Below are 23,186 nucleotides of genomic sequence, written 5' to 3'. Positions count from 1 at the left end.
AACAAGAAATGATTAAAGCACATAACCTTTATAGAACACGCAGGCAATCCTTGTCACATGTCAGTAACCTTTTCCTGGATGATAGTGCTCAGACCTCTCTCCTCAATACTTCAAGAGGGAAACGATTCTACTGAGTTGGACATCAGAATCCAAAAGGAAATTAAAACACAATAAAAGCGTGGTGTGTGTGTGCACGTGCGCATGCCTGCATGTGTGCATGCCGAAATCCTAGTTATGATAGAAGCTGGGTGCTTAAAAGCATCAGTTCATGATTGCCTACAATTAACATGGTCGTAAGAATAGCTCGGTATATTGTTGAGAAAGTTGCACCCTGGTATCACAGATATTCAGTGTTGTGTGTAAGACTTTCCAGGTTTGGGGCTCTATGTGGAAGTCACAACGGGGCTGCCACACTGTGCAGTGCGACACCCTCCTGAGACCACAGCATCCCAGACACAGCTCCCATTGCCCAGTCGGAGCTACCTTCCAGATGTTGACTTGGGATCTGACATTTTACCAGTCGAAGATGGAAGGTAATTGGACACTTCACCTGTGTCTGTTTTTATGTGAAATGTTATATCCCATTAGGGAATCTAACTTTAAATTTTTATACAGATGTGTTGACTCACAAGTGCCACATGAAAGAGACACAGCTTTAGCAGTAAGTGTGCCAACACTTAAGAGGCCCTCCTGAGGTATCCAAGTGGCTTTCTGCCTGATTTGACAAAAGCCAGAGCAGTGCCTGCCCTTGAGGTGTGCTTCTGTTTTTCTGTCTAGGAATGTGGCTTGGCTTGTACTGTCAGCAGATCACAACTGCTGTGAGACAGGGCAACACCTTCTTCCTTTCACACAGTCCTGAGATAACCTGTTGGAGAGTTTACCTTGCCCAGAACTTGTGGGTGTTGAAGATGCAGGAAACATCTTTTTGCTCTTTTAGAATGTACAACCCACTATGGGCAGAGTCATCAACTGGCTTGACAAAGCCAGTGGTTCCTTTCCTTTTATTTTGGGGCAGGCCATGTATGTACTTGCTTGTGCATGTGCAGGTGTGTGTGTGTGTGTGTGTGTGTGTGTGTGTGTGTGTGTGTACCTGGGGCTCATTGATGGTGGCTCTAGGAATCGGCTTGTCTCTATGTCCCCATCCATCATTACTGGGGTTACAAGCAAATGTTACCACCCTCAGATTTTACATGGGTGCAGGGGGTCTGATTACAGGATACAGGGGATCTGATTCCAGGGTACAGGGATCTGATTACAGGGGTGAAGGGGATCTGATTCCAGGGTACAGGGATCTGATTACAAGGGTGAAGGGGATCTGATTCCAGGGTACAGGGATCTGATTACAGGGTGCAGGGGGTCTGATTACAGGGGTACAGGGGATCTGATTACAGGGGCTCAGAGGATCTAGTTACCTGGGTGCATGGGATCTCACTATAGGGGTGTAGGGGATCTGGTTACAGAGTGCAGGGATCTGAAGTCAGGCCCTCAAGCTTGTGCATAAGATGGTTTACTTATTGAGCCCTCTCCTTTTGATTACTTTTAAGACTTTGATTACTTTTAAGTTTTTCATATGTTAATGAGTTTTGCTTTTTTGGTAATTTGCATTTCTCTCTTCAGCTGTCCAGCCAGGTCCTTTGTCCTTGCTTTTTGTATAGAATTGGAGAATTCTCTGAATATTGCGGGTTGACCCTGGCTTGCTAAATCTCTGAATATTCCAGACTGACCTGGCTTGCTAATTCTGTGCACGTGGTCTATCATTTGTTTCATTTGAATTACTCCATTTTTCAATTTCTAGAGATATGAAAATCTTATTTAGTCAGCTGTCATTTTCCTTAACAGTTACAAAAAATGAATCGATCTCTTCTGGGCCTCATACTTGCCTTTGAAACTTCTAAGGCGTGACCAAGTTTTCTAGAAAAACAAAATCAATACAAAGAAATCTGCCCTTAACGCAGCTTTCAGAGTTTGCATTTTGTGGTTGTCAGGGAGATTTCTCAATGTGTTATATTTTTTAAAATTACAATTTTTTTGTTCCACATAGAAAGTCTGTGGAATACCGACAAACAACAGAAAAAAGTGCCTGAAATAAAAACAAACAAATCACTAACCAAAACAACCAGTCAACCACTAACTAACCAACCAACAAACAAGACTGTCACAGGGTGGCGCACATCCTTGATCCCAGTACTCTAGAGGCAGAGGCAGGAGGATCACTGTGAGCTCAAGGCCAATGTATGTGTGTGTGTTTGTGTGTGTGTATGTGTAGAGAGAGAGAGAGAGAGAGAGAGAGAGAGTGAGAGAGAGAGAGACAGACAGACAGACAGACAGACAGAGAGAGACAGAGACAGAGACAGAGACAGAGAGACAGACAGACAGAGGCACACACACACACACACACACACACACCCAATGGGGGGCGGTTGTAGAGAGGGAGGGAGAATGCTATAGGCCAGCCAGGGCTACAGAGTGAGACCCAGTCTAAAAACCAAAACAATCAACAAAATAGAACAAAATAGAACATTTCTGAAACGCCCTCTCCAGGCATAAGGAGTCTCAGTCATTTTGAGTATGGATTGAGGTTAACAAGCTTTCTCCCCAACTGAAGTTGTCTCACCATGTCTGCTGTGATCTCAGGACATACTCCAAGGTGGGAACATCCAAGACAAGACTCCTTCATTTCACTTTTGCCGTCCCCCTTCCCCTCTGGGGTGAGGCAGTGCTATGGCTTGCTGGGTTTAGTTTATGTTACCGTGGCAGCTGGTTGGTGTGGGTCCACCCAGGTCGTTGGAGTGAGGCACTGCTGTAGTTTAGCGAGACTAGCACAGGTTAGTGGTGGTTAGTGGTGGAAGGGGTCTTTGCTTCAGGTCTGTTGCAGCCCGCACGTCAGCTTCACATCCTCCTCTTCCCATGTGTCTTTCCAGGTAAGGTGTTCCTCAGCTAGACTGGTCTTGGACTTGGATACTTCAAAGCAGAACGTGGTTCATAGGATTCGTTTGCACTTACCAGGCCAGTTGCTGGGACTCTGATTTTGAGTTTGGTGTTCAAGCTCAGATACTATTCAAATGCTCCCCTCTGGCACTGTTCTTTATATTCATCTCTCTCTCTCTCAAGAATGTTATAAGGATAGTGGCTTAGTGTAGGGTGGAGCCTGTAGCTACTGCCTCCTGCTAGCATTTGCGACCTGACAGCAATCTGCTTTTTATTTCACTGAACAGTACAAAACAAACCTGCCCTTAAATCAGTGGACTGTGTCCTGCATGAAGATATTTAGTGACTACATCTTTATCTGTGCATATGTGCATACAAGCATGTGCCTGTGTGTGTCCAAATATGTTTATCTATATAAATCATATAAATCACATAATCATCTATTGTTTTATTCCTAATTCATCTGTTTCAAATGCATTTCAAAGATTGTCTTTAAATGTGTATCTTTTTGCTCTAAGGTGGAGGGTAAGGAGCCAGAGGGCTATTAGGATCCAAGGGAGAGCTCCTGTGTGCCTCAGTGTTTCTTTCTTTGTATAGGGTCTTTCTAGTTCTCAGTTCACAGGTTAGCAGCAAGGAGGCAGTCTGCCACATGTGGATGCATATCTTCCCTCTTTGGGAGGTAGATGGGATGGGTTTGGGCACAAGTCGTGTCTCTGTTTAAGTTTTAAGTTCTCAAGAGGAGTCAGGTCACATGTGTACATGTGATTCAGGATGTTCAAACTGCTGAGGCTACAGGATGTGCAGGGAGGGGTGTGTGTGTGTGTGTGTGTGTGTGTGTGTGTGTGTGTGTATGTGTGTTTAGGGAGTAGTTACCTACCCACACAACAATACACAGGGAGATCACTGTGAGAGGTGCAGACACCACAGAATAATTCAATCCAGTGGCATTCATGTTAGTGTGAGTTCTCAAACTACGAACCCCTACCTTTCCCTGCAAGTTTTCTGACGGGACCCACATTTAAAAGCCACCACCGCCTAAAGTGCACTGATGATTCCCCCCCAACAGGAGGAAGAAACTCACGCCCATTAATGGATTACTACATGGTGGGACATGTGTGATATGTACATCATGGAAGTCCTGACACAGGACAGCATACACAGACCTTGAAGGTTCTGTGCTGCGCAAAGCAAGCCAGTCACGAGAGGATGTATCTTGTGTGGTCCCATTTATGAGGTACAAATAACAGTCAGGCTTGGAGACTGTGGACAGAAGATGGTGGAGAAGAGGACTGACTTATGAGGACAGAACTTTAGTTTTAAAAGATGAAGCCATTCTGGAGATAGACGGCAGCGACAGTTCTGTGAAGAGTGGCATACACACAGTGCCTCTGAACTGCCTGACTCAACACTGTGTACATGTTCTATCACAGTGGAAAAGTATATATACATTGTGGGTTCAAAACCAAACTAAATAAAAAACAAAGCTATGATTAAAGTTGGGAGCACACAGCTTAACCCCTACTTCCCCCCCTTTAAAAGAGATATCCATGAATATTTAGAACAGCAGGCCTGGGAACAAGATGCTTCAGAGCCTACTTCTTGGCCAAGGAGAGTCTGCTGTGTAAGCACAGCAGCTGTGGATACCTGGAAACGCACAGAGACACACAGCTGCCTTCCGGTCCCCACAGCTTGTGTGAGTTCCTCAGGGTTGGTGCTGGGGCTGGGGTGGAGATCCTACCCAGCACACACAACAGGCAGGTCCCACACTCAGCACCACCGTGGGAAAAGCTGCCATGTTTGCCTAAGTTATTTGTCTTGTTACTGTAACAAAATGCTGGAGGCAAGCAACTTAAGGAAGGACAGTTTTATTTAGGCTCACAGTTTGAAGGTACAGTCCATCAGGGCAGGGAATTCATGGTGGTAGGAGAACAAGGCGGCTGGTAACATTGTATCCTTAGTTGGGAAGCAGAGAGAGACACGTGAATGATGCTGGTTCCTACCTTTTGCGCAGTCCAGGCTTCCAGAAAACAGAGGGGTACCACCCACTTTTAGGGTAGGTCTTCCTACCTCAGTTAACCGTCACCCTGGAAACTCCCTCACAGACATGCCGAGAGGCTGGTCTATGTGTCGATCATTACTGCGAATACCAGCAGAGTCCTTCGATGAAGACGGTGTCTCAGAATCACCACTTCAGGAGACCTGGCCTCTTTTAAAACTGGAACTGTTCTAAAGACTTCTGTTGACCTTCATGGCTTTTGACACTTTGGGTGGTCACATGTGGTGAACCGAGGCTGGAGAAAGGTCCTGCTGAAGTGCATCTAGGTTGTGCATCCTTAGACCATCATTGATCAGGCTCTCTGACTCTGCCGTCACTCTGCTGTCTCATCGCCACTGAGGCCTCCTGCAAATGTGTGGTTAAAGTGGCATGCTCCAGGCTTCTCCATTCCCCTTCGCAATTACAGCAAAGAAAATGATTTGCAGTCGTGTAAACATCTCATCCTTAAACAACTTTCAATTTACTTCTCTACCTGCTTTGGTTGACAGGTTCCTTACTATTTGCTGCTATTATTAATGACTTTGATTTTCAAATGATCTCCAACATGGCCAGCAGGTGTCCCTTCAAGCCAATTTCTAAGTTTTTCTGACCTATCTCCATCATTCCCTAGACATTTCCTTATTTTCAGCTCTAAGATGCTTCTGTCTTGTCTTGTCCCCTCAGCCCCAGCCTTGGGATTAGCTGTTTCTTCATGGAGCTTTGTTCTATCTAGTGAAAATGCTAGTCAGAAACTAAGACCTGGAGCTAGATGTACTCCCTGCTCCCAGAGATGCTGTTTATGGCCTCTTGGTGGCAGAGCTGGAGAATCTAAGCATGTGTGTACACACACGTCTCCATACGGACACATACTCTATCACATTGCCAAGCATGATCTCAGAGTGACGGTGACAGTTCAGATCCAACACTGATGGTTACATTCTGACCTTTGCTCTTCCTGTGTGTTTGTGGCGGGCAGTTTCTTCAAGTTTGAGAAGCCAGTCTTCCAATGTCTTTTGCTTAGCTGATGAGTCACTGAATGGAAGCAAATTCCTGTTTGATCGTTGCCCCTCCTCTTTTATCCTGGGCTCTGACTGTGCTGTCTGGACTCATCCTCTGTGTGGATGTCCTTCTCTTGGGCTTCACACCTGATGGAGGTGCCTCCTCATCTGTCTCAGAGTCTGATGCCATGTGCCAATTCCCTCCCCTTCAGACATCCACTCATCTATCACCAAGGGTGTCAACTATCTCTGTCAGGCAGCCCCTCAGTGTGCCCGTGCCCCATCACCCTGGGGGAAGCCACAGTAGCTCTCCTTCCCTCTTACGCTGGCAGGTGTAGATGCCTGGTCTTGGTTGTCCCGCTTACTAAGTGTATCACGTTGTATTTGAAGCCCATGTTATTGAGACTCTTGCTGCTGGAGGCAGCCCCCTTACCCCAAGCCCTGCTCACTCTTATGCTGCTTCAAGGACGTTTCCTCTGCTATTCGAATCCACTTTCTCCTTTTGAAAACATGTCACTGGGCCATTTCATACGACTCTCTGCGGTATCTTTCCTTCCTGCTTATTGATGCTTACAGGAAAATAAAGCTACAGGGACGGCTGCTTAGTGACGGGAAGGCAGAGCGCTGCTTAGTGACGGGAAGGCGGAGCACTATTTCCCCGGACCCCTTCTCTCTCTGCTCTCCATTTTCCATCCCAAAGCATTGCAGTGGCTCTAGAGGAAGTATGTTCTCTTCCACCTGCCAGCCAGCCCCTCCCTTGCTTCTTTCCCAGCCCATGCTATTCACAATAGGGGATTTGTTCTCTCCCTGGAGAAAGCAAAGTCTCTGGGTGCATCTGGCATTTTGCCAGGCAGGAAGCATGAACAGTCAATGGAGACATGCAGGGAGGTTCACCCGCCACATGAAAAGTGGAATGCCTTTGATCCACCTGATTGGTAAACATGGTAAGAACTCAGTGTTTGTGAGGGTGCTGAACAGGAAGGTGTGTCCTCTGTGGCTGAGAAGTGACACTTCATTGTAATCACTTGGTAGGATACATTTACATTCCCTAGCAACCTTGAATGCAAATGCTTGTAACCTTATCATTCTGGGAAGTGGGTGGGACTTGTTTGTATTGAGGAATAGACAACAATGTTCATATTGACTGAAGTAAAGTTGGTCAGTTGTTCATTAACAAAAGACTAGGTAAACGACTCTACTTTCAGACAGTGGAATATTAGACAACATGGAAAATGAACCAAGCATAGTCATATGCATCCGTGTGAATTTTAAAAATCAAACAAGTACCACAGGCTTTGCCTGGCACCTTGGGGATGTCCCACGAGGCTGTCACTATCTAGATGCTCATGATGAGAGTGAAGGTACCATGTATTGGCCCCTGGTTCTCTGCTGGGGCCAGGCATTTCCTTACAGGGTTGTGGGTAGGCCTGTGCAGTCAGGAGCCACTGCTATCCCCTTTTGTGGACACTGAAAGCAGACATAACGAAATCCTAGAAAGAAGAAAATCGCCCAAGGTCCCTTGGCTCATATGGGGCAGAGCCAAGGTGTGAACCCAGGCTACGATTCCGGAGTCCATGCTGTGGTGCACTAGGGGATGGTCACACAAAGTTGAAAAAAATTCAAAGCCTGGGTCTCCTTGCTTGGGGGAGAGGCATTGACTCTACCCTCTCCCTCTCTCCCTCTCTCTCCCTCCCCCCCTCTCTGTGTCTGCCTGCCTTTCTGTCTGTCTGTCTGTGTATGTACACACACTTGGGCATGTCATGATGCACATGTGAAGGTCTGAGGACAACTTTCTAGAACTGGTCCTTGCCTTTCACCCTTGTATGTGGAGCAGGGCCTCTCTTGTGTTTGCCAATATACAAAACAGGCTGGCCTGTTTGTGAGCTTCCATATCCCCCTAGGAGTGCTGGGATTGCAGATGTGCACCATCACAGCTGGCTTTTTAACATAGCTTTGGAAAGTCAAACTCAGGTGGCCTGGCTTGCTGAGTGAGCTCTTTCACTTTGGAGCCCTCCGCTCTACCTCCCCTTGCCCTCCCCTCACTCTCCCCTCTGTTTTTGGGGTGCCAGAGCTCAAACATAAGGTAGGATCCACCACTGAAGTGGCTCAAGTCTCTGTTCACCTTTTTCTTTGAGACATGGTTTCAGTCTCTAATCGGAGCTGGCCCTAACCTCACCCTTCAACTGGATCCTCCTGCCTCCGTTTCCCAAGTAACTGGAATTACAGGCCACCACCAGGCTCAGATTGCCTGTGATCTTTACACGAGTATGCTCGGGTTTCCATCAACGTACACACACCACATTACACTGTGAAGTCACATCAGATCACACTGCAGGACTCAACTGCTTGACTGCTTGTCCCCCACAGCTGAAATCCTGAATCCTTTCTCAGCAACAATTTCTCATTGGTAACGTGGGGGTGACGGCAGTATAGTAATCCTCCTCATAGCCGTCTCAGAGCTCACCGGCCCCCAGGGGAAGAAATGGAGGTTACCATCAGAGAGAGGTCACAGAAGGTCACACAGCCCTGACTGGAGGTAGAGCTAGGAATACAGTGCACGTACACACTGTTTTGTAAGCTGGGAGCATGGCTGCCATTCCATAGAGGAGCACATGCCCACAGAAATGATTTTATGACTTTTCTCGGTTGTGTTTGTTAATAATAAGATTGAGAAACATTCAGGTCCCCAGTGAACTTCAGAGTAGAATAGGCAGCTGGTGAGGCAACCACGTCTGGACTGTTTATGCTCATCCAGGATGAAACCACTCTGCCTACCCCATGCCTCCAAGCAAACGGTTGCCTATGAGGCCAACAGAGCCTCAAGAGCCCTATGGGAAAACTCTTATAGAAGAGATGGACGAGTGGAGGCTATGCCAGGAATGGACAGGTCAGCTGTGAGTCACCCAGGGATGGCCTCCCAGGCTTCTGCACACCAATAGGATGAGGAAAACAATGTAGGATCAGTAGCAAAGCCCGGAACTGGAAGCACCCTCATAGGCTGGAAACACTGTAGCTCAGAGAGATCATGTGACTCACTAAAAGCCACCCAGCTAGCAAACACAGCCTTGATTGGAAGACCCGGTGTGCCCCACCTGACGGAGCTCTCCTACTGACCTGAGAAGGCAATGGCGAAGATCCCACCTGTGGCCGTGTCCCGGTGGAACTTGAGCAGGACCTGGTTGGAGGAGCTGTGCGCTATTTTCTTAGACAAACTCCGTGTGAAGACCCCAAGCTGAAGAGATGTCTGCTGTGGCCCATCCCTGTGCACAGGAAAGAAAGTCCTGCATGTCATCGGCTGCTTTGAATGTTTGCTGTTCCTGGAGCCATCAGTGGCCCTGAGAGGGACCTGTAGTGGGTGCTTGTGACTCTAGGAATATCTCTAACCACTCTCTGTGAGGTCCCCCAAAAGAGTTGATGGAATCCTTATTCATTTGATTCTTCGATAGTCCTATACTCCACCGTACCCCCAGCCTGTTGGTTGGGCTTCTGGGGCAACAGAGCCCCATGGGGGCAGGGCTGCTGGTATCACCACAGACTTTCTTTGTTAAGGGAACTGTGGTAGAATTCTCTTGTTGCTCTCTGCCAGCCTCTTGCTACCCAAGCAGAGACACACCCATGTTACCTTCTGGGGCAAATGACTTCTTGCCTGGAACCTTAGCCTTTCTGTTCCTATCCATGGCTTGGAAATTACTCAGTTTTAAGAAAAATTATCTCTCTACCCCATGATGATTCCCAGAATGCCATTAACTTCTAAACAAAGGAGTTTTTAAAATGTTACCTATCTTTGTCCCAGGTTCAGTCATCTGGGGAAAACTGTCTAGGAAACTTCTCTTATCAGCCAAGAATCTGCATTTCCATTTTAAAATGGACTCAGGCCACTGCCTATAGAGCTCTTGAGTTACCACTATAGTACATGGCAGCTTACATTTAAATTCCTTAAAATTAAACACAATTTAAAAGCCATCTGGTGGTGGCCATGTTGTGGGGCATGGACATAAAATGCCACCCCTAGTTTAGAATGCTCTTTGGGGCAGCACTGGCTCAGCCACATGATGACAAGAGGAACTTTACATAATGTCACACCAAGCCATTCCCCTGAGTCTGGGCAGCTTAGGTGGAATGCAGAGTAAGCCTGCATGGCCACACCATCACCAACCATTTGGCACCTTCACTGGCTGCAGAAAGGGCCCCAGGCTGGGGACCACTGACGTTTTAGTTCTCTCCCGTCACGCATCTGATCTTACCAGACAGTGATGTAGTCTCCAAAGGGCTCTATCTGGAGCAGGCTGAGGTTGAGATGGACGCCATGGCCAATGGGGACAGTGATCTGCCAGACACAGTCTTGGGAGCTGGAGTAGGGACTAGGGTATCCAGGGGAGTACACGGTGCCATTAAAAGAGGTGATGTTCCCACCACAGGGGACTGCCAGGGAGGAAACACAAGCAGAAGGGTATTTGAGAGCCCTCCCCACCCAGCTGAGACTCCAGATGCCTTCCCAGTAAAACCCCAGCTCTCAGTGTTGTTTTGCGGGGACTTTGGTGGAGTGAGAAGAAGACACAGGGCTGTGTGGTTGTGCCTGGCTGTCACCGACACTGCTCCCTGGCTGCCTGTCAATCATCACTTCAGGAGCTTCTGTGATCACTTCACCTTGGTCTCCTCTTTCTCTTTCTCACAGAACTGGCCTGTTGAGAAGGGGTTGCCCTTCAGAGCTCCTCTGATCCCTGTCCTAGGTATAGGGAAAAACTGGTGTTAAGATTGGGGTTGTAATGTTTTTTGCTGGGAGGAGCTGATGGATTATGACGACCTCATTTCTCTCCGATTTGTCTTTTCTTGAGTGGCACTTCTGACTATTTTTTTTTTTAAGTTAAATTTAGCATTTACTTATTTATTTTTGTGGGTGTGTACACATGAGGATGTGACATGTATATATGCATGTTTGTATGTTTGTGTGTGTGTGTGTGTACACATGCATGGATGTGTACTGCATACTGAGGTTGATATCTGAATCTTCCTCAATCACGTCCCATCTTGTTCTTTGAGGCAGTGTCTCTGAATTGAATCCAGAGCTTGTCAGCATGGGTAGACAGCTTGCTTCAGGGGATCCCATTTCCACATTCTGAGTGCTGGAATTACAGAAGGGTCTCCATACCCACCCAGGGTTTATGTGGGCTCTGGGAGTCTGAACTCTAGTCCTCACACATGCATAGCAAGGGTTTTATATGATTTTTGGATTTGTTTTTCAGTGAGGCTAAGGTTGGGTTCAAATCATTGGCTTTGCCACATATCAGTCACATGACCATAGACATGTGATTCATTCTCTCTGAGTCTGTTTCCTTGGGAGTGAAATAGACTAAGGATAACCCTCACAAGGTATGAGAAGTGGTGAGGGCTGGAATGAAGCTCAGGGATGGAGGGCTTAATGAGCATCCAGGAGGCCTTGGGTTTGAATCTCCATACATCAGTCAGACAATCAATCAATCAATCAATCAATCATCAATCAACAAACAAAATGTTTGGCTGTAGGAAGTAGGTCTGATGCTAAGATCCTGCTCCCCAATTGGTTCTTGATCTAATTGAAGATAAAGATGCCAAGATGCCAATGGACAATTGCTGAGTGGAAAGAAAGAGGTGGGACTTCTGGGTTCCCCGAGGGGTGGGGGGAGGAGATGCAGAGGAGGAGTTTCTCACCATGCTTTGGAGGGACAAAAGGCAACCAGCCATGTGAGATCTTGGGCAGAGTAGTCAAAGGCTGTTTCTCCAGGTGGGAGGTTAGGGTGTGTTGCTGGGGACTAACATTTGAGCAACTAAAGTTGAGGACAGATTTAGGGTGCTGAGCTACGAGTATTGGGAAGAGAATGCTAGCCTCAGGAGATTAGGAGTGCCCAGCAATTGAGCCAATAAGGCAGGTTGAAATTGAGCAACGTGTGTGTGTGTGTGTGTGTGTGTGTGTGTGTGTGTGTGTGTGCTTCATCCGCAGATCCAAGGGAATCTGGGTGGGGGCTGGTAGCGTGGATCTTAAGGCAGGGTAGTAAAAGCTACACCTCAACATTTGGCTTCAGTTTCTTGCTCAGAGATACAGCTCTTGTTTTAGGTCTCTTTTTCTATAGAATGCTACTACTGTGCATTCACAGCCTCTGTGAGAAGCCATCTGTGGAACCTTCTGGTTCTCAGGAAATGTCCTGCTTCATTGAAGAAGAGAGTGAAGCTACAGAGATAGAACTGACAGCTGACCTCTGAGCTGAAGTGCTTTCTCCTGGGTTACTGCCCCTGCCTAGCCTTCCCATTTCAAGACTGATTCTAGCATCTTCCCCAAGAAAATTCTAGGCTGTCAGAGTAAGACAGGAAGGAAAGTGGAAGTGGGGTGTTTCTATAGGGGAAGGGAACTGCACAGCTTCTTGGTCATCTACACTTCAGTTCTGCTTAAGGAAGAAGACCCAAGAATGCTCCATCTCCATGTACCTAAGATTGCCAACTCAGCTCTCACCAAACACACGTAGGAAGAAGGGAACTAATGAGGCAGGTGAAGAGGAACCAACGTTCTTAGAAAAAGGCATTATTCCCTTCCCACCGGGGAAGTGCCAGGATTGACTCTTTCCACCATTCAGTGCTTACAGCCTCATTGTGGCACCTTCCCATCTACTTGGGGGACATTAGCCCATCAGGCTGGATCTTCCTATGAGCCAGATATATCAATCTATCAATCTCTTGGCTATAGCACACATCTCCAGGTTCTTCCAAGCACTTGCCCAGAGCTCTGTCACATGGACTCTCTTCCTGGCTGGGTGGCTCCTACCCACATGGAAACAGGATGGACAGGGCTTTCCTGGACCCTTGCCTTTGGTGCTCCCACAGAGTAGCAGGTAAAATAGGATGCTCTGCTTCTATGACCACCCCAGGAAGGACTATCAGGGCAAGAGACATACCTTCACACCTGGGTAGGGGGTGGTCCCAGTTCCGATTAGTACCATGTTGACAGGTGAGGACAGGTTGACCAGTCAGTTGATATCCTGGAAGGCACTCGAAGGTCACTGATTGTCCAACATTATAGCCAGCTCCCCTCACGATGCCATTGGCAAAAGGCTCTGGATCTGGGCACTCTTGGAGTTCGTAGGCTAGAAAAGATTAGGAGAAAATGCTGCTTTATTCTTTCTGGGCACTTTCTTCCCAAATGGAAGGTTGCAGTGCCAATGGATTTAACTGGTTGTCAGCTTTAGATGAGTTCCTTATGTTTCTCTATGCACCCCCCCCTTTTTTTCTTGCATTGAGTGCAATGGCATCTGTGGAGCCCTTGGTACAATACTGGCATGTGGGAAGAGCCCCTTGGGTGTTATTGACTGTTCATATTTCCACTGAGAAAAGAGGCTCAAGAACCGTACTGACGGTAGAACTGCTGTTCACTGAACATCGTCTCAGGGTCAGATGTTGGTCTAGGTATCTCCAAGTTACTTATCTCAAGGTCACAGACACAGAAGCACTGAGATGAGGGGGTCTTTCCAGCTCTGCTAAGTTAGAACCTATCAAAATATTTTGGGGGAATAAGTCAAAACGTGGGCAAGATGGGAGCTTTTGGGGGGTTGGAGTGACTGCCGTACAAGAATGTTCTTTGGAGGGCTAGAAAAGCTGCCCTCATGAGACCCCCTCGAGGCCTGTCCAATAAGCAGAAAGCAGCTGAGGCACTGGCTGAGCGTGTATCTCTGGCTAATTGGGTACACTGGATGAAGAATGTTCTTTGTGGCAGTAATTGGGAGCTCTCTGCACAGGGAACTGGCAGAAGAAGGAGATGGGCTATTTCCACAGCAGACATACTCAGTAGGAACAGCTGGGGATGAATGATGCTCTGTGGAAGGGGATGAACTAGCATAGGTAATAAGAATAACCATGACCTCCAGGCTAACGGCTCTGCCATGCCCACTCTGCAGTGGTGGCTGGGTTCTGTGTTTCCATTTGACATTGCAAAGGACTGTCTCAGTGGGAAAGTATGCACATTTCACTAGAAGTCACTTGGAGGGAAGCTTGGGAAGAAGGTTCAGTTGGTTTGCCTTGCAAGCAGGGGGACCTGAGTTTGATACCCAGAACACATGTGGGCTTCCCTCCCTCCCTATTTTATTTTCTCCCCACCCCCTCCTTTTTTTCCCAGTAGTAGTAGTTGCATTGTGTATTAATGATCTGGTACCAAGGAGGCAGAAACAGGCAGGTCCCTGGAGCTTGCTAGCTGCCAAACCTCCTTGATGAGATCCAAGCCCTGAGAGAGCTGGTGTCAAAAAAGGGTGCACAGCATCTGATTCATGAGGGATGACATAGGAGGTGGTCTTCTGGCACACACATATGCACACATAGATATATGTACACCTGCACATGCACATATATGTGCATGCACATATGTGCATAAACACATATACACACACACACCACACATACACATACACACACACCACACACACACATACACACTCATACACACACATACACAGACACACACCAGACACACACACACCACACATACACATATACACACACACCACACACACACACTCACACACACACAAAGGAGAAATCACTGAGGTGAGTGCATGTATCAAAGAACTGAGCAGACACCATGGGTGAAGGTGGGCCAGAGTGGAGCCATTCTGGGAGTTTTGCCCATAAAGTCTCAGAGTGGGCAGGAGCCTGTTGCTCCAGAATGCTGCATTGGAAGCCTTGGCTGGAGCTCTGTGGACTGAAGGCAGGCAGCAAGGAGACTGAAGAGAGCAGCCACAAGTCAAAAGCTTTGACAAGAGCGATGTCACGTGAGGAAGTAGCTTTTCCAAAAGGGAGAAACTTTAAGGAAGGTCACCTGATTCCTTTCATTCCAAGACAGATCTCAGGGCCCTGAATGGTGCTTCAGAGGGAAAGATAAATCCTGTTTCTTAAAGCAGACCTCCTCAGGGAGAGGGGCTAGCCTTTCCAAAAGGGGAGCTCACTGTGGGGACACGTGCATACAGACAAACTGCTATTATTTCAAACCTGGATTTGGACAGCTCCTGACATTCTGGAGCCATTGTACACCTTAGTCATCATGCTATGAACATGATTCTTCATGTGTGTGTGTGTGTGCATGTGCATGTGTGTGTCTGTCTGTCTAGTTGTCTTTATTGTCTAAGTTGTCTTAGAGTTTTACTGCTGTGAACAGACACCATGACCAAGGCAACTATTGTAAGGACAATATTTAATTGGGGCTGGCTTACAAGTTCAGAGGTTCAGTCCAGTATCATTAAGGTGGGAGCATGGCAGCATCCAAGCAGGCATGGTGCAGGAGGAGCTGAGAGTTCTGCATCTTCATCTGAATGCTCCTAGGAGAAGACTGGCTTCCAGGCAGCCAGGATGAGGGTCCTATAGCCCTGCCCACAGTGACACACCTACTCCAACAAGTCACACCTACTCCAACAGGGCCATACCTTCTAAAAGTGCCACTCCCTGGGCCAAGCACATACAAACCATCACACTAGTACATGTATGTGTTCTTGATGTGTACATGCGCGTGCATGAGTGTATGTGTACATGTGTGTGTTTGTGTGTGTGTGTGTGCATGTGTGTGTAGGGCAGAGGTTAATTCAGGTGTATTCCTTGATCATTCTTTACAATGTTTTGAGGAACGATCTCTTATTGCACCTGGAGCTGAGCAGGTGAGTGGATTGGTTGGCTAATGAGTGCCTGAGAGTCTCCTGCTCCCACCCCCAGGGTTATAGACACAGGCCTCGGGCTTCTGTGGCAGGAATTTTACCTATCGAGCCATGGAATAAGTTGAGCATAAGCAAACATAGCTACCATTAAACATTTTATGGAAATAGCTGCCTGTAGAAAGACACAGAAGCAACAGCCTAGGAATGCTGGACTGTCCAGGTGGGGAAATTTTGAGGAGAAAGAGCTAGATTGTTTCAAGGAAAGTTGAAGGGACAAAGAGGCTGGGGCCCGCAGAAATAGCCTCCGTGGGGACAGATGGCTCTTCTGCAAAACTGGGGACCCAGATAATCCATTTTCTCTGGAGGGGAAGCATGGGGAGAGGGCTCAGAGCCCAGAGTCTGTTTATACTGAACAACCGTGGAGAATGCACACCAGTTTGTTAGAGAGAATAATTTGCATCTATCACAAATTAGAGGACTTGGTGGAAGCAGCTGGGCCTCTGGCACTAGAGATGCCCCAGGCCGAGGGGTTGGGACCATCACAACGAGAAAGCTTAATGAAAGCTGAGCTCCAGTCCAAGGAGCAGGTGGCCTCACACTGAGGGGCACACAGGTAGGCTTATGATTCCAAGGAGCATCAGGCAGATCCTGATTGCAGAGGGAGAGGCCTCCATTATGGTGTCCCGGACTCCTCAGAGGGACAGCTGGGGCAGCTCAGGTAGGCAGGTGCGACAGGAGCCCTTCTCAAAGGAAGGGAAGGCCTGGATGCTCTCTGATCCAGGGGTGGCATCTGTGTGTGGGGGAGTGCTGGGTCTCTTCTGGGGATCCAGGGGCAAATGGTAGTTTTGAGTAATATAGCTTTACAAAGACAAGCAGGCTTGCCAGGTCAGGAGTGTGCAGGAGCCATCCTCCTATTGCATGGGCTCAGTGCATGGGCTATGCCTGTGAAGGTGTGAGGTGAGTCTCTAGCCAACCTTGACCCAACGTTTGCACTGTCAACAATTATGTTTACGAGCGCTAAGCGTCAGGGTGAGATCACAGGCTGAGCTGCATGTTCACATGTTCACGTCTGAATGCCCAGAACATCAGAAAGTGACCTTATTTGAAGAGATGATCTTTGCTCATTCTACATAAACTAGAATGGCTGTAGGGGAGGGGGCGATCTGACTAGCTGGTGTCTTTATAAGAGGGGGAGTATGAATGACCTCCATACTACATTCCATAATGTGTCTACTCATTTACATTCCCACCAAGAACATGGAAGAGTCCTTCTCTCCCCTGTCCTTGCCAGCACACAATTAGAGGGCATTTTGAGTGCTAATCACATCAGATATATTGTAAATGTTTAGGATGGTGGGAATACAAGCCACCTTGATTTGATCAAGCATGATATTCCTGTCTTGAAACATCACATTGAATTCTATACATATGTACAATAATTATGTGTCAATCAAGGAGGGGGTGGGGGCTAGAGATTTGGAGATGGATACTTTATGAAGATGCAGTCAGTGACTTCCGTGATGGTGATGATCCTGCAAGTCAGTGCAATCAGACAATGGCCCAAACCACCCGAATCCAGTCTAACACCCCGAGTAGATCCTTGCAACCCTCAGAAGGAATCCGCCCTGCCAATATCTTAATCTTGCTTGCACATCCATGCCCAGACTTAAGTTTTATGGTTCAAGTCACGGGACCTTTGGTACTTTGTGTTGGCCTCCCCAAAAATCAAGACCCAGGAAGTGATGGTGACTGTGGTGGATGGCATTTATTCAGCCAGGGCATGGGCTATGTAACTGGAATCATCAAGTGTCTTCCATGGCAGACTGCTGTGACAGAGGACAATTACTGACATGTCCTGACTTATTGTCATTCCTACCCCTTCTACTCGAGAGCCACAGAGGCTCTTGCATTGGAGTCATTTTTGTGCTGACTCCTCCCCCAGCTTCCCTGGGCATGACTGCCTGGTCAGAACCAACAAAGACGGTATGGTTTGGGGAGCCCAAGCTCCTGTGCCCCTGCAGTATAAGCCTGCCATGCTCCCAGGACAGACACATGCATTAAGCAACTGGACCCTGTACAAACTGACCCAAAATGTGCCCACCTCAGGGAACACCTTTGATGGCTGTTCTAGAATGACAAGCCCAGTCCTTGCACACACACACACACACACACACACACACACACACAAAATGAAGAGAAAATTACAATTTATCTTTGGGAAATAATCCCATCCTGCGGATATTTTTTCTTGTTTTTGTTCTTTAACAAGCTGAATATGATAATAAATTGTATCTGCATAACTGAAAATTAACGTTGAATATGGGAAGTTGCAAGGCAGTACTTACAGTAGATACACTGCTGGCTGGACAGAAGATGGTGCCTTCCTCTGTGTAGGGGAAGGGGCAGGATTAGGAGAGCAACTTGACTTCCAGGACATGTGACATAGCTGTGTGTGTCCTCCCAGCCAATGCCACACCCTGAAGCCTTATCCCCTAATGGGAGGGTATTTGGAGGCTGGGCCTCTGAAGGCCTCCCCTGGAGAACTTGGCTGGGTTTCAAAGGTCTTTAAACCCATCTACCAGTGAGGACACAGAAAGAGGGAGCCGACATGAACCAGAGAACATGCTCTCCCAGACATGGGATTGCCAGTGCCTTGATCTCAGACTTTCCAGCCTCCAGAGGAGTGAGGAACGGGTTTCTGTTGCCTCCGAGCTGCCAGCTGGCAACATCTGTTACAGCAGCAAGAGCTGGATGTTGCCTCCTGCTCACTGAAACAGCTGTGCAGCCTCAGGGTTTTAAAAAGAAGTGTGCCAATATTAGCAATCTATAAATATATATGGATATCATATATATTAGTTTTATATATGATATATAGCTATGTTATATGTTATATATAACCAATATATGAGCTATAACAATGTATGCATGCATGCACATATGAATGTATGTATGCATGTATATATGAATGTATGTATGTATATATGTATGTATGTATGTATGTATATATGTAGCAGGAAGTGAGTGAAAGGAGCTGAGCTGGGACTAGAGCAAGTGCTTCTCTCGGTGCCACTAGGAGAACATTCAGGGCAGAAATTCAGCTTGTGTGGGGCTGCCCCATACAGCTGTGCAGCCAGTGCTGATGGCTGACTGGCCCCTCAAACAGGAAAGCCTGAGTTGGTGTGGAGGGGATCTTTTCTGGGAATGTACTCAAGGAGCACTGGGCCTACACTTGGGTTTCACGTGAGGAAACAGAACCTTTGCCAGCATACAGGTGAGTCGCCCCAAGGAATCGAGGAAACACCATCTGAGGTGAGTTCTGTTATCACTGGAATTCTCTATTCTCTCACCGGGGAGCTTTGCTGAGATCTTCTCAAAGTCAAGGGGAGATGGTGGGCCGTGGATGTCAGGGATTCTTGGGAGGAAACTGAGGGGTTACTCGCCTAACATGCTCTCGACTACCAGCCCTAGACACTGTGGAAGCCCCAGTGGACTCTGTGAGGCCTGTGGCTCTGGAAAAAACTGGGCATACTTAAGCTGTCTGTCAAACAGGGTTAGGTAGCTAGTGAGGTGGGATGCAGAGAGGGAGCTGCCAACCAGAAGCCTCCACAGGGAGACCTGCTGCCCCTCAGCCTGCCTGGAACCGCTTTGCACTCATAAGGACCAGGAGGTGGGTGGCTGTGGGTCAGACACAGCGTTGGCAGTGAGCTACTGTGGCACTCGTGTTCTTACCCTGGTACTCCAGCTTGAATCCTGGCCGGTTCTGGGAGTGGTCGCTGTGGAAGTACACGATGCTATCGTGGGATGTGGAGAGCAGGGAACCCGGCAGCTCGCTCCCGCTGAACCTGCCCATCATGCGGCTGGTCTCTGAGGGGCCACTCCGGATTTCTAAGAAGTCATGGTTGGGCTCCGTGGAGAAGTTCAAAAACTGGATGTGAGCACCTGGGAGGAGGACAGAGGCAGACAGTGTCCAAAGCCACATGGCCCTGCTCCCGGAAGCTGTCCTCCCACAGTGTCTCCTCTAGGGCCCAGAATCCCCACAACCAAAGCTCCAACCAGGCATGTCCCCCTGCGCACATTCTGAGCTTTGTCTGAGCAGTCTGGCCATCGGGGAGGATCAGAAAGTCAGCAAGCAGGCTTTGTATTCAGGAATAATGGCACTGCTTATTTCCGAGTTCCACCTGCAGTCTATTTGATTTCATGGGAAGCCAATGTCATGATGCCATTTGAATCATGTCTAATATCAATATAAAGATAGTTTCTCTAAAATGAATGTTTAGTTAAAAAAAATGACAACCCCCATTGAATCAAAGGGCACCCGTGGCCTTTTTTTTTTGCTGGTGTTTTCTAGAATCTTTAGGTGATTCTGAAGGACATGGCTAGGAAGTACATCTTGTCTCACCTGATCCATTGAAAAGTCAATTGAAGTTTCTACTTGGGGACCTTGGTGGGTTAATCAAGATCTCTTAGCCACCTGTCAGGTTACATGGATTTAATTAAGCCCCTGGGGTACATATTTACATAAGCCACGGAGAACTGAGGTTGGAACAGACTCACTGGTATTTGTTTACAGACCAGGGTTTGCAAAATTGGATCACTATGGGAAAATGTTCTCCAGAGAAACTTATTTGCCAAGTGTAAGAAATGCCCACACGTTAAATTGTTAAACTGAGAAAATTGGGTTGGAGAAAGTAGACACTGGAAATAGAAAAAAAATGTAGATGTCAATTGTGATTTCTATATTTAAGAGCCTGGAAGAATACATATTCATTTCCTAGTAATACTGGATGAGCATGTGCCATGGGCTAAAGTCATGCTAGGCATGGCCCAGGATGAGCACCAAGCTATTACTTAAAGACCTCTTCATGGTGAGGTCACATATTTTGATCTTAAAATGTGTTCCTCTGTATTCTCTGCTTTGGTAGGATGAACTCTTACATACAGTTATTTGTGTGTCTTACTATGTTCAGAGCAAAGACTTGATGGGTGCTGAAGATCTTTCATCTCCCTGTCCTGCTCATTCACCTTAACTCTGTGTTAGTATGATTCCATTTTAGGCACCGCCTGCTTCCCCAGCTCACTCTCCTCCTACCAACATAGATTGCTTCTGCACCACAGAGCATCTTTCTTTGAACCATCCTGAACCATTATCTGTAGAGCTGTGCTCTCTAGTCTTTGCCTGTGCAGCCTCTCATGCAGGAGAACTCTGCAGCCTGTGTGCCCAACCTTGGGTTTGTGCGGGAGGCAGTGTTCGCCACCTAATGGCAGAGCCCTGTTACTGCAGAGGCTCTTTAAGAAATAACATCTTGTGTTCTAGAGGAGAAACAGGGTGCTGGAGCCCCGCTTGAAAGCAAGAGGTCCTGGTACACCACGGGACCTGCAGCAGGCTCATTGCCCAGAGCTGGAAGACAGATGAAGGTCTGAGGGACCGAGTGCTTTCGTGGCTGAACACAAAGACTCACAGAGGGCAGCCACCTACTTAAACTTCACTCCCAAGCTTGAAGACAGAGCAATAGGAGCTCTGGTCCACTTTGCCCAGTGTCTCAAATATGGACTCCACCAAGGCTGCTAAAGCTGTCTTCACTTTCCCCAGTTTCCTTCAGGAGATAGTCTTAGACACTAGACTCTAGCCTGCGAGGGTCACCCCACTGTCTGAGAGCCCACCCTGACACTATTAATGATACTCAGCTATGCTCGCAGACAGGAGTCTAGTATGGCTGTCCTCTAAGAGGCTCCACCCAGTAGCTGACTCAGTGGATGCAGAGACCTGCAGCCAAACATTAGGGGGAGCTCAAAGACTCTTGTGGAAGAGTGGGGCATAGAACTGAGGGATCCAGAGAGGTCAAGGACACCACAAGAAGACCTACAGAACCAACTAATTGGGACCCAGAAGGGGCTCACAGAGACTGAACCACCAACCAAAGAGCATGCATGGGCTAGACCTAAGCCCCTTACACATATGCAGTATGGTCTCCATATGGATCCCCTAAGAAGTGGAGTGGGGGCTGACTCTGACTCTCTGGCCTCCCTTTGAACCCCTTTCCCCTAGCCGGGCTGACTTGTCTGGCCTCTGTGGGAGAAGATGCACCTAGTCCTGCTGCAACTTAATGTGCCAGGGCGGGCTGGTATCCATGGGGGAAACCTCCCTCCTCAGAGAAGAAGAGGAGGGGTTAATGGGAGGAATGGTACCGATCAGGATGTACAGTGAGTAGATAAGTACATTAAGAAAAAAAAAGAAAAGAGCAGTCTCCAGACTGAGGTTAGTGAACTGAGAGCCTCCAAGCCTGCGGTTCATGGAAAAAGGAGATGGGGGTGGGGAACACCCAATGTGGCATGGTGGTTATCATCCACATTTTTTCTTTTTTGTGTCACAGTGAATCCCATTACCTTGTAGAGTTAATTATGCAAATACAAATGGATAAGAAAAAGGAATCCCCAGGACAGTTTTTTTCCTAGGGACAGAGTAGAATTTGAGCAAAAGGATCCCTACGAACAACCCGTCAGTTCCTTGCTGGCGCGAAGCCTCAGTCTCTTTGGCATGGGCAAGCAGGGTTAAATTATATTGCCAGAACATGCCATATGAATTGCTAGCAATTAAAATTTGCACCTAGACTAATGTCCTTCGCAGCCAACAACCCCCATGCCTGGAATATTCCAGCTCCCTCTCTCAATCTCTGGGCCAGCTAGAATGTGTCTATGAAGAATGCCAACTCAATTTCATATTGACCTTGGCTCAATTTAATTAGGATGATGAATGGGACAGGGGAGTTAAAAGCACAACTTGAGGTCTGGACTCAGCAAAATGGATTTCCTTTTCTTTTATTCCAGGTAATTTCTTTTCCTTTTCCTTTTTAAATGGTCTTGGAGATGGAACCTGGTGCTGCGCAAAGGCAAACTCCCATGCCCTCTCTTCCCTCAGCTCCGTCTCTCGTTGAGTTTCTGATTCTATACCCTTGCGTTTAGTTCAGGACTCAAATTATGGTAACCCCTAACCTTGTTCCCCTACACTACCAAGACTGCACCAGACAGCAATGGATAAAGCCTAAGAAGGACAGTGCTGGGGGCTGAGCTTATGCTGGGGTGGGGCAGTCAGCTAGTTAATCTAGACCTGGGCTCAGAGCTCCTGTCTCCCTGGAGGCTGCAGACTTACCAAAGCCCACCGGCAGTGAGATCTTCCAGGAGCAGTCCATGTTACTGGGGTAGTTGCCTGGGAAACCGGGGCTCAGGATCACCCCTTCCATCTCTTCCACTGCTCCCCCGCATTGCGCTGCGACAATGAGAGTTCTCAGGTTAGGTCATCAAGGAGAGTGCAGGGCTAGGCAAGTGTCCAGAGCCACATTTAAAAATACGTCCAGAGTCATAAACCTCAATGAGAACCCTAAGGGTCTCCCTGAACATCTGTACCTACGGATAAAACCCAGCATGTAAAGTCAGGACAAAAGCAAAGCTTAGGATGCTAGGAGAGCCAGCACTGACCATGCCCTTCAGAGGTCAGAGATGTCATCTCTCCTCTCCTCTCCTCTCCTCTCCTCTCCTCTCCTCTCCTCTCCTCTCCTCTCCTCTCCTCTC

General features: G+C 47.7%; 1 protein-coding gene across 8 annotated transcripts in view; it reads right to left on the bottom strand.

The window, feature by feature from the left end:
• The window catches only part of Csmd2 (CUB and Sushi multiple domains 2), a 582,522-nt gene that overhangs the window by 60,932 nt on the left and 498,404 nt on the right, over window positions 1-23,186 (bottom strand). For all 8 annotated transcript variants that reach the window (XM_031378716.1, XM_031378717.1, XM_031378719.1 and 5 more), the window contains 5 exons: window positions 22,768-22,884; window positions 19,350-19,559; window positions 12,885-13,073; window positions 10,206-10,383; window positions 9,076-9,221 (listed from right to left, as the gene is read on the bottom strand). In XM_031378716.1, coding sequence (XP_031234576.1) covers window positions 9,076-9,221; window positions 10,206-10,383; window positions 12,885-13,073; window positions 19,350-19,559; window positions 22,768-22,884 — 840 coding nt within the window. The remainder of the gene's footprint in view (window positions 1-9,075; window positions 9,222-10,205; window positions 10,384-12,884; window positions 13,074-19,349; window positions 19,560-22,767; window positions 22,885-23,186) is intronic.

Source organism: Mastomys coucha, unplaced genomic scaffold, assembly GCF_008632895.1.
Source record: "Mastomys coucha isolate ucsf_1 unplaced genomic scaffold, UCSF_Mcou_1 pScaffold18, whole genome shotgun sequence".
Lineage (NCBI taxonomy): Eukaryota > Metazoa > Chordata > Mammalia > Rodentia > Muridae > Mastomys > Mastomys coucha.
This window is presented reverse-complemented; position numbering and strand designations above follow the sequence as displayed.